The sequence below is a fragment of the Lissotriton vulgaris genome, chromosome 1_1 (genome assembly GCF_964263255.1).
Source record: "Lissotriton vulgaris chromosome 1_1, aLisVul1.2, whole genome shotgun sequence".
Classification (NCBI taxonomy): domain Eukaryota; kingdom Metazoa; phylum Chordata; class Amphibia; order Caudata; family Salamandridae; genus Lissotriton; species Lissotriton vulgaris.
Window position 1 is genome coordinate 1297942894 of NC_141685.1, and position 12818 is coordinate 1297955711.

The 12818-nt window shown below is 34.4% G+C and overlaps 1 protein-coding gene across 1 annotated transcript; it reads left to right on the forward strand.

Moving 5' to 3' along the window:
* The first annotated feature begins 1933 nt into the window (after positions 1-1933).
* Positions 1934-7773, forward strand: LOC147749030 (uncharacterized). The gene is made up of 3 exons (XM_086936521.1): positions 1934-2389; positions 7143-7358; positions 7438-7773. Exons 1-3 carry the CDS (start codon positions 1934-1936, stop codon positions 7699-7701), a joined length of 936 nt encoding a protein of 311 aa, XP_086792647.1. The 3' UTR covers positions 7702-7773.
* Positions 7774-12818: the final 5045 nt, after the last annotated feature.

The window sequence follows — 12818 nt, forward strand, 5'->3', positions numbered from 1 at the left end:
ATACAAGGACAAACATTACATAGTACATTTAAAATTCCAGTTTCTCAAACATTTACATATAAGCAATTAACACATGAAAATAGAGCTGCATTACAAAGTAAATTAATGCATTTAAAAGTATTAATAATAGATGAAATATCAATGGTTGGAACAAATATGTTCACTTTTATACACAATAGAATGCAAGAAATAAAATCATCTACTGAACCATTTGGAGGAATATCTATAATAGCAATTGGAGACTTTTACCAATTGAAACCAGTGTTTGATACATATATATTTGAAAACTCAAAGCATATGTATGGACCATTAAGTACAAACTTATGGCAAACACATTTTAAATTATTTGAACTCACCAAAATAATGAGACAAATTAATGATTTACCATTCGCACAAATGCTTAATAGACTAAGAATAGGTGAGCAAACAAGTATTGATGTGCAAACTTTAAAATCTCGTGAAATAGAACCAGACGCAACATTAATACAAACTATACCATACATAATGGGTACTAACAATGAAGTAAATGAAATAAATAACAATGTTTTAATGCAACACATAAAAAACTATGCAATGTATACAATAGTAGCTATAGATACAGTAGCAGGAGACTTAACTGCAGAAGTAAAAGAAATGATATTACAAAAATTACCTACAAACACAACACAGACAATGGGCTTGCCCAAAATATTAAATATTGCCATAAAATTACGTTACGATCTAACTTCTAATATTAATGTAAATGACGGTTTAACTAATGGTGCAACAGGTATAGTCGAATATGTAGATACTGCAAATAATATTCCAATTATTGTTTGGGTACAATTTGACAATAACAAAATAGGTAAACAAACAAGACAACAAAATAAACACCTATACAATGCAAGTATTTCTCCAACTTGGACACCTATACTACCAATTTCTCGTCATTTCCAATACGGTAAAAAGTTCATAACTATAATACGGAAACAATTTCCATTACGACAATCATCTGCACGCACTATACACAGAACGCAAGGTGAAACAAAAGAACCATTATATATACATTTTAATAACAGCAAAACACACCATTTACATTATGTAGCAATCAGCAGAGCAAAATCTCTAAAAAACATCTACATCAAAAACTTTAATGAAAGCAAAATATTAACACACTTTAAAGTCCATGAAGAAATGTTTCGCTTAAGAACATATATGTCATTACAAATATCTATACCACAAATACATCAATATGACACAAATTTCACACTTATAATGCATAACATAAGATCACTGCAAAAACATTTTAAAGCTATGCAAGCTGATACTAATATATTAAGTGCTGACATATTGTGTCTAACTGAAATCAACATTACATACAAAGCACCTTCTGACACATACAATATTGATCATTATAATTGTATAATATTTGACAAATATTATGATAAACATGCAAAACATGGAATAGCTATATATTACAAGAAACAACATGTAATACATCCAATATACACAACTGAACAACAAATTGACATTTTAAGATTCATACAAGAAATCAACAACATACAATACCTAATAGTAATTATATACAAGCCACCTAAAGTTGCACTACAAACATTATTAACAATTTTAAGTACAACATTAAATGCATATCCACATCATAAATATATCATAATGGGTGATTTTAATACTGATCTACAGCAAGAAACACACAATAGCAAATTGCTAATAAATTAAATGCAAACACATTTTAATTGCGAACAAAAAATAAACACACCTACAACAGATTACAACTCTTTGCTAGACCACATTTTTACAAATGCACATGTAACAAATTACGGCACATTAGAATCATATTACAGGGACCACAAACCAATATGGATAGCTATTTGAAAAAAATGCATTAAAGTTTTGTAATCCAAATTAATAATTTGCCTATTATTCATGACAATATCCTATGCATTATGTTTTACAGATGATTTCCATTGAGGAATTAAAAAACAGCAAAGAAGACAACACAAAGCCATATCAAAAAGCACTACGTGTCAACATCATCAGATGTTCAACAAAGACCTATTATCGCAATTCAAAGCAAGAAAATAGAGTTTTGTACCACTTGGCTTTGGCAGATGAAACTGGCCCTATAAAAGCAACATGTTATGATGAAGCATACTATATGCAAACAAAAGAACAAAATGGCATGATAATACGCAATTATTTGTATAAGAATGGTATATTGTTGATAACAAAGCAAACAAAAATTGCAAGAATGCCACCCCTTACAATTTACGCAGGTATAATAGAGGAGGCTGAACAAATTCTACAGCCACTGGCACCACCTGTATCTCCCATAAAAACTGTCCATGGAGCTGCTGTAAAGACAGTTATGAGTGTCTCAGGAACAATAACAAAGGTAAGCTACATTTTATAACTTTTTAATGTAATGTCATTTAACTACTGATATAAAATGCTCAGTTTTACAACTACATAACTGTAACAAATTGTATCCATTGAAATGTACTTATAAATGTTTATAATCACATGTAAAGACATAAATTAGAATATACAAGTACAAATATACAAGGGACTATGTTAAAAAGTTAACTAAAAATTCAGAAATAATTGTGTTTAAATCTAAAGTGACCAGCTTACAACGTAAAGAAAGCAGCAGTTAATTACCAATACAACGTAAGTAAAAAACATTTTTATATTACTATTAACAAAAAGCTTTATACAAACAATCACTAAGTAAAGCATTTACTTATTTCAAACAAGTACTTGTACAACAAAATAAAAATTTGTACAATATTAATTGCAACAAGTAAATGCTACACAATGACAGGAACCAGCTATTAACAATGACAGGAACCAGCTATTAACAGAAATACAGCGTAAGTAAAAACATTTCTATATATTACTAATAACGAAGCTTCATACAATAATAATAACTAATGTAAAGCATTCACTTGTTTCAAAGAAGTACTTGTACACCAAAATAAAATTGTACAAAGTTATTTGCAACAAGTAAATGTAACACAATTACAAGAGGCAACATCAATTACCAATGCAACTACAGGTGAGCACAAAATACATTCCGCTCCCTTTTTTTTGGAATTTTCAATAAATTCGCAATGCGTAAACTAACAGAGATTAACAGCAAATCCACGAGCAACAGATTCTAGGATCAAAATTTAAGCCTGGCTAGCCTATTGTAACTATTTTACAATAGGGCCAGAAACTGCCAACAAAATGGAATAAAATACGTAATTATTTGTATAAGAATAGTATATTGTTGATAAAAAAGCAAATAAAATTGCTAGAATGCCACCACTTATAATTTATGCAGGTATAATACAAGAGGCTGGACAAGTCCGTCAGTTACTAGCACAACCTGTATCTCCCATAAAAACTGTCTATGGACCTGCTGTTAAAATATTTATGAGTGCGTCAGAAACAATAACAAAGGTAAGCTGCCTTCTATTACTTGTTATATAATGTCATTTAACTGCTGTTATAAGCTGCTAAGTTTTACAACTGTATAACTATAACAAATTGAATTTGTTGAAATGTACTTATAAATAATAATAATCACATGTACAGACATAAATTAGATAATACCAGTAAAAATATTAAAGGAACTGTTTTAAAATGTTAACTAAACAATTCAAAGAGAATAATGTGTTTAAATATGAAGTGACCAGCTTACAACATAAGAAAGCAGCAATTAATTACCAATACAACGTAAGTAAAAAAAAATTTATATTTTACTATTAACAAAAAAGCTTTATACTAACATTTATTAAGTAAAGCATTTACTTGTTTCAAATAAGTACTTGTACAACAAAATACATTCGTACAATGTTAATTGCAACAAGTAAATACTGTGTAATTCCAGAAACCAGCTATTAATTAGCAATACAACGTAAGTAAAACATTTCTATATTTTACTATTATCAAAAACATTCACACAATAATACTCACTAACATAAAGCATTCACTTGTTTCAAACAAGTACTTGTATAACACAATAATAATTGTACAATGTTGATTGCAACAAGGACATGCTACACAATTACAGATACCAGCAATCAATTAGCAATACGGCACAAGTAAAAACGTTTCTATATATTACTAATAACAGAAGCTTCATTTAATAATACTAACAACATAAAACATTCACTTGTTGCAAAAAAGTACTTGTACACTAAAATAAAATTGTACAAAGTTATTTGCAACAAGTAAATGTAACACAATTACAAGAGGCAACATCAATTACCAATACAACTACAGGTGAGCACAAAATACATTCCGCTCCCTTTTTTTTGGAATTTTCAATAAATTTGCAATGCGTAAACTAACAGAGATTAACAGCAAATCCACGAGCAACAGATTCTAGGATCAAAATTTAAGCCTGGATAGCCTATTGTAACTATTTTACAATAGGGCCAGAAACTGCCAACAAAATGGAATAAAATACGTAATTATTTGTATAAGAATAGTATATTGTTGATAAAAAAGCAAATAAAATTGCTAGAATGCCACCACTTATAATTTATGCAGGTATAATACAAGAGGCTGGACAAGTCCGTCAGTTACTAGCACAACCTGTATCTCCCATAAAAACTGTCTATGGACCTGCTGTTAAAATATTTATGAGTGCGTCAGAAACAATAACAAAGGTAAGCTGCCTTCTATTACTTGTTATATAATGTCATTTAACTGCTGTTATAAGCTGCTAAGTTTTACAACTGTATAACTATAACAAATTGAATTTGTTGAAATGTACTTATAAATAATAATAATTACATGTACAGACATAAATTAGATAATACCAGTAAAAATATTAAAGGAACTGTTTTAAAATGTTAACTAAACAATTCAAAGAGAATAATGTGTTTAAATATGAAGTGACCAGCTTACAACATAAGAAAGCAGCAATTAATTACCAATACAACGTAAGTAAAACATTTTTTATATTTTACTATTAACAAAAAAGCTTTATACTAACATTTATTAAGTAAAGCATTTACTTGTTTCAAATAAGTACTTGTACAACAAAATACATTCGTACAATGTTAATTGCAACAAGTAAATACTGTGTAATTCCAGAAACCAGCTATTAATTAGCAATACAACGTAAGTAAAAAATTTCTATATTTTACTATTATCAAAAACATTCACACAATAATACTCACTAACATAAAGCATTCACTTGTTTCAAACAAGTACTTGTATAACACAATAATAATTGTACAATGTTGATTGCAACAAGGAAATGCTACACAATTACAGATACCAGCAATCAATTAGCAATACGGCACAAGTAAAAACGTTTCTATATATTACTAATAACAGAAGCTTCATTTAATAATACTAACAACATAAAACATTCACTTGTTGCAAAAAAGTACTTGTACACTAAAATAAAATTGTACAATGTTATTTGCAACAAGTAAATGTTAGACAATTACAAAAAACAGACATTAATTAGCAATACACTTAGATGTGAGCACAAAATTCAATCCACTCGCAAACTTCACAAATTTTCAGTAAATTCACGTTGCGCAAACTACGGCAAATTTACTGCAAATTCACAAATCCGCAAGCAGAGATACTGCAAAATTGAAAACTGCCTAACCGCTTATAACTATTTTACCATGGCGCCAGCAAGCTGCCATCACCATACTAAAATAATTACTAAGTTAGCTTCAACAAGAAGCTCTAATGGATAAAATAACGCACATGCTCACACCTGCTATATTTTATCTACTAGAGCTTCCTATTAAAGCTAATTTAATAAATATTTTATAATGACACTGGCAACTTGCAAGCACCATCATAAAATATTTACAACATGCCCCTCCTGTCAGTAACTCATTTATCAGCGCAAAAATCATCATAAGCATCATCATAACAGGTGTGCCTTCTTCCCAAATCTACAAATATCAGCTGCCTAACCACTTATAACTATTTTACAATGGCGCCAGCAAGCTGCCATCGCCATACTAAAATAGTTACTAAGTTAGCTTCAACAAAAAGCTCTAATAGATAAAATAAGGCACATGCTCACACCTGCTATATATTATCTATAAGAGCTTCCTATTAAAGCTAATTTAGTAAGTATTTTATAATGGCACTTCAACTTGCAAGCACCATCATAAAATATTTACAACATGCCCCTCCTGTGAGTGACTCATTTTTCAGCCTAAATAATCGTAAGCATCATCATGGCAAGTGTGCCTTCTTCCCAAAACTACTAAGAAATATCAGCTGTAGTGCTTGTGAAAGGCCTTTGCATTCTTGACTTTCACAAGCATAATACCCTTGCTGTTACATGATTACAAGCTTCTTTATATATATCTGCTGAACTGATCTTTCTATAACTGTATATACACACAAGAAGCATGTAAAGTCGCATATGAGCCCTGCCCATTTAGCTCCGCCCACACACTCACAGACTGCAACGTCTTCTTGCCATTCACACACTATAATCAACGGCTCACGCAAGAAAACTTTGCACCCCTCCAGGCATTTCCTTAGTAACCCACACATAGCCACTAAAACCTGAATAAAGTGCTTCATTCAGCAAGACAAATCCGCAGATCCGCAAATTCGCAAATCCAGTGATTTTAAATAATGTACGTTCCGCAAATCCGCAAAATCCACAGATAGTAAATTCGCAAAATACGCCCATACCTAAATACAACGTAAGTAAACTTTTCTATATTTCACTTTAATCTAAAAGGTACATACAATAATACTGACTACCATACAGCATTCACTTGTTTCAACAAATACTTGTATATTGCAACATTATTTTACTGCCATTCAACTATTAAGCAACGCTAACAAGTAAGTAAAAATATTTTTATTTCGCAATATATACAGAAACATAAAAATGCAACAATAAAAACATGTAAGTTACACTTATGTATATAAATAACGACTTCTTTACCAGCAAATGTTATGTATTATAGTAAAATTATATTTATTTATTTCATTATTGTATACTTGAAATAATATGTAAATAAATGCTACTAATTTATTTTCTGTACTTTCTATAACATAATAGCTATAGTTATTACTTAAATGCACTGAAAAAAATTATATTGCCTTAACATAAATATATAAAACACAGCAACAAATTATTATTTTATATACTGCAGGTAGAAGATACAAAGACTATCTTTGTCAATGGACAAGACACAAAAATAAAAAGTATTACCATTAATGACGCCACAGACTCTGTCAAAATTTCTCTCTGGAGAGAAGCAAGTGACTTTACTACGGACATAGGACAATATGTACAGTTAACACACTTGTCTGTACACATGTTCAATGGAGAAAAAATATTGAACACAACTAGAAATACTACAATACAAGTAAGTAAAAATTCCTTTAACAGCTATTATCCTAAACAAAAAAAAAGGGAAACTTAGTAATATAACACTCTCTCTACAGGAAAAACAACCACCACATGAAGACATTAATGTCACATTATTTGGAGTAGAAAAAACACGTCAGGAAAAAAGCACAATGGCTGTGCAAATCGAAGGAAGTGAGCACATCCAATCCATGGACATAAACTATACCATTTTAATGGACTTTTTAAGTATTGCAACTGATACTGAAGACTTAGAAAATTCATTAATGCAGTATTTACCAATATCATTGAATGTTTTATTTTGCAATGGATGCATTACCGATATAATTAAGCAACTGTAACATCAAAAAAAAATGTTTTACTGCGCTACAACTATGTTTACAAAAAAAAAAGTATTACCTTTACAGATACTGTTTTGCATGTTTACATTTTATAGCATATTTGCACATTTGTTTATGTCTTGCTATACATTACTATGTTTGACGTGTCGACTTTTATAAAGGTATTTCTGTTACAATTTGTCCAAATTATAAACATGACTAACTGAAAATATATATTACCCAAAAGTGTTCCATGTTTTATTTCAAACTAAAAGTTTACTGCCTTATATGCTATTGATTACTTACCGAGCATTTGTTACTGAAAATTATATCTATTTACAATGTTCAAAATACTTATCAACAAATGTTTATAGACTACAAATGTATAAATACCAAAACTGTTTTACCATGGCTTGTAACTTTGTACATTGCACAATAATGCCAATTGTTAAAAAAAACATATATATTTTTGCCTACTTCATTTAAATGTATAATATTGTTACAGCCATAATTCCAATGCTCATATTACACAAATGTAAGACATGCTCACCGAAAAAAAAAAATCATATATTGTACATATACTTACAAATAAAAATGTTGTGGATTACCATTGCTTTTTGCTTATATTTACAACAAACTATAAATATTGTCCATTTCTTTGTATATTATAAAAATGCTAACTTTATTGCAATTTCAAAAATGATTTAATATTCTACTTTTGCTATACATAATTAATTAACACTTCTTCCACAGAAATTGTCATGTTATGTTTTTAATTAATACTAATAATTGCCACACCACTGTTGCAAAATTTCAAGTTACAAAAAAACGTAGCATTATTATAACACATCTATTACTTTAATTATTTCAAAACTAGCAGCATAAATAAAAGCTTCGTCATTTACAATGCTAATAGCTCAAACTTTCCTAATGCGAGACCTATTGCATTGTAAATGCTTGTTAAAAAAGCAAATGCTATGTGAGTGTCTGGGTCATCTACATCTATGTGTAATTGTGGGGATTGACGGTTTGGGGTCCTAAGTGAGGCACATTATTATATCTTTCCTTTTAAGTTTCATTCAAAGAGGGGTTCTGGCCCAAGGCCCTGACGTGGAACAGGCCTTCCTTGTATCTGCCCTTTGCTACGGACACTGGGCCCTAGGACACCATGAAGAGTTGCTCAAAGTAGGGAGAAGGCAGGAAGTGATGTTACTTTGGGGGATGTGTACAAGGAAGTGGTGGAGCGTGTCGTTAGCCTCCTTGGCTTACCAACACGCTCCACCACTTCTAAAGCGCAAGGCTGCACCATACCAGAATGTGGTGCAGCCTTGCGTTCCCCCTGCGATAACGCTAAGTTTAGCAACTTAGCGCCAATGCAGGCACCCTTGCACCAGAGTGCAAGGGTGTCACCACAACAACCACTGCATGCCCTTTTCACGATGAGCATAATTGGAAAGGGGGCATTATGTACAAGGCAGCGTTAAGCCACGTTAAGTGGCTAAACGCTGCCTTGTACATAGGGCGCAGCCCCTATCGCCACCACAATGTCGGTAAAAGTGATGTTGTGGTGGCAATAGGGGCTTGTACATATTTCCCTTTGTGTGCAAATGGATGATGGGAAACTTCCGGTGATGTCACTTCCTGTGCCCAAATAGTGGGCAATTCAATTTTCAATTGCTTATAACTTAATCACAGTTTGATGAATATGCATCAAGTGTGCCAGGCAGTTAGCAAGTTACACTCAGTGCACGTATTTCAGGTTTTGTGCAGAACTAATGGAATTGGAGTTAAAGATGGGAGTCAAAATATTTTTGATTTAGTAATAATGTTGGGTTAATGATTCTGTGCGAACTTCAGTGGAGACTTAGCATGTTTAGATTACTCTGGGTTTTCTCTATTTTATATAGGCACATCAATAGGGATTTGAAGTGTGGCGGGTGAAAGAAGTCTAATAAATGTGGTACTGTTTGATGAATTAACATAACATTTGGCTGGCGTTTAGAAGTTTAGTTTATTGTTGGTTATGTCAAGTTTTAGGCAAATCCGTCTAGGACGGCAAAGGTAAATGGGAGGGCAATTAGAGTTTCTTTAACTAATATTGTTGGGGTTGTTGAATTAATCTGCATGAAATATGTCAACTACTATATTAAGTCTGGCGCGAGGTCAGGCAAACCATGCAACCATTCCCCATTTCACACAGCCAAAGGTGGTTGGGCAAACGGCCTGGCTGAAGGCTGTGCACCGTCCAGAATGGGTACATGGCAGCGAGGCTGTGTGCAGTGGAGTTTGGGCAGCTACAATGGGTTGAGCACATGGCTTGGTTCTGCTGCCAACCCCTGCAACACACAGCCAAATGTTTTGCACAGTGTGGGTTGGGCAGCCACAGCAGGTTGAGAGCAGGGCCTAGCATTCTGATGCACACAACAGCAGGGGTTGAAATTAAGTAAATCATAAAGAAAGTAAATTCCCAAAAAAAAAAACAGGCAAAAAGTGACTTATGGTTATATTGCGAACTCGTCAAACCACTGAAATTCACAAATTAAGTATAGTAAAATTCACAACACATGCCATAACTTACGCCACCCTCCATATTCAGCCTACCAATTTGACAAAGGTACATAAACAAACGAAAGAGCGATCATCATGGCAATATGTGCAGCAGCATGTGTTGTGTGTTGCTAACCACAACTGGCAAATGTAAGCAGTTTAATGACTTAGAGCAGGGGTCTTCAAACTGTGGGGGGGGGGGGGCGTGAAGTGACCCCTTGGGGGTACCTGGCAGTGGCCAAAAGAAGCTTTATGCTGATAACAGTCCTTTGTTTTCAGTAGAAAAAAATGTGGCAGTAAGCAGCTCTGTAATGGGCCATCAGTAAAAACTCTTGTCATTTATATTCTGGCTGGGAGAGGGTGTCAAAAGGAAAGGGACTCCGAATAGTCTTGAAAACCCCCACCCCCATTTCTACTAATCACACTGTTGATACTTTAACATGTTAGAAAGGCCTGCCTGACCAAAATAGTACGTTTGTCAATCATGTATTTGATTACATTTGCAAAACGGTAAGAGAACCTAACTACAATGTTTAAATAAGTCTATACATATTTAAACATTGCCAGTTTAATAGATTAATTGTTAAAAATTGAGGGGGATTTTTTCCCCACAGGCGGGGGCTGCAGTAAAAATTTTGAAGACTACTGACTTAAAGCTTGAATTGTAAATCACCTTTGTACTGTATGTGATATCGTGACGGTCCCCCAAGGATCACGCGACACGCTTTCTGTGATCAGGTATGTTTATTGTATCTTCATGGGACAATACCGCTTGCGTCCTGCCTCTGGTCCCCGTCCTCTAGAATGTCCCTCCCCTGCCCCTTGACCAGATGTGGTGTCCGGTGTCCCCTCCCCACATCTTTATCCCCAGGGTCCTAGTGCCCCTTGCCTGGGCATGATATCTCCCCCCTTGTTACAAACAACATTTCCGTAACGCGGCCTGTGGCCACTCGTTGGTGAGTGCGGAACTCTGTGTCACGACACCCTTCAATGATGCGTAGGCGAATTGCTTGTTCGTTATCGTATTTATCGAACTCGCAGTGAGTTACTAGCTTCCTTAGTCTCGTTGCAAAATCATCTAGTGACTCATCGGTGTGTTGGAATGCTATGGTGAAAGTATATCGTTCGAAATCAATGTTTCTTTGCGGGTCAAATTTGTTTGTTAGTCACTTTATTAGGTCTTTGTACGTTGATATCTCGTTTTCTGGTAAGGTCACTAGTAGGCCATCTACTACATTGCCCACGAGGTTAAGGAGCAGACCTAATTGATTGGCCTCTGTGATGTCAGTGTCCTCCATGTATCTCTCAAATCTCTTGACCCATCGCTCCCATCTTATCCCCACTTGTGGCTCAGAGATGTTGAATGGGAGAGGTCTGCGATATTGGGCGCTCTGCCTTTCGCTCCTTGGCTCTGCCATTTCTTATTTCTGTGTTCTTGTGCTTTCCTTCTTGCTGTCAATATCTATGCCCCACTACGTATTCCTTGTTCTATTTGTTATTTCCTTCTTGGCATATCTTTGTGCCTTTTTTTTTTCTTCTATTGTCTTCTGTTCTTTATTATTATTTCTTTGTTCTTCCCTTTTTTCCTTTGTTAGGGCTTGTTTTTCGCCCTCGTGGTGCTCTTCCAGGCACTTTTTTTGTCTTTGGGGCTTTTCTCAGCACTTTTTCCTCTTTTCGACTTTTCCTGGTTTCAAAATGGCTGCCGGCCCTTTCCGCCTTCCTATTGGTCCTCTCGCCTGCTTTCAGAATGACCGCCGAGACTCTCGCGAGACTTCGGGACCAATCAGAGTGTTGCCTGGTTTCAAAATGGCCACTCGTTGTCCTCGCGCTCTGATTGGCTCTTTTGCCTGTCTTTAAGATGGCCACTGAGATTCTCGCGCGAGCACGCGCCACTTTGGACTTTAAATATCGCGCTTCTCGCGCTCACGCTCTGCTCTTACCGGGCATTGAGGATTTTCTTTGCAGCTGTCGGAATGGGCTCCCGCGTCGTTGCTTTCCACGATGGCGCAAACCAGGGTGGGCTCCTGTCTTCGCTGCAATTCTCTTCTTCCGTACGACGCGATCCAGGGTGGGCTCCTGGTTTTCAGTCCGCGAGGCACGTCGTTTCTTTGCCTTCGTCGCCAGTTGTGATATTGTGACGGTCCCCCAAGGATCACGCGACACGCTTTCTGTGATCAGGTATGTTTACTTCAAGTCAAGTCAAGTCGATCTTTATTACGGCCAACATGGCCCAGTAAGTGCAAAGATCAATAACATCAATGTTAAAATGACATGTTAAAAACACGGTAATAAAAGTAATGATAAAAATCCTGTACAAAAGTAAAAAATTTCATATTAAATAAGTTCTATCTTTCATCGTTAATTATATGCCATGTTTTTCGAGATCACAAACTATTTCATTCTCCCCGTTATTCTTATCAGTAGTAGGCCATAGAATCTCATTAAGAAAAAATAAAGTGCATAATGCATTAACCAGCCTATCTTTAGACTCCTACAACAATCCTTTCTTCTTTTCCCATCCATAATTATGATGTACATGTTGGAGCAGCTTGGAATACGGTACATCATAACTTTTAAACACATGGGGAAAT

Bases quoted from the DNA above. Each gene is read 5' to 3' on its own strand.
- LOC147749030 (XM_086936521.1), top strand. From the start codon at position 1,934: ATGCATTATGTTTTACAGATGATTTCCATTGAGGAATTAAAAAACAGC. The intron at 2,390-7,142 runs GTAAGCTACATT...TATATACTGCAG, and splicing joins TCTCAGGAACAATAACAAAG to GTAGAAGATACAAAGACTAT. The intron at 7,359-7,437 runs GTAAGTAAAAAT...CTCTCTCTACAG, and splicing joins CTAGAAATACTACAATACAA to GAAAAACAACCACCACATGA.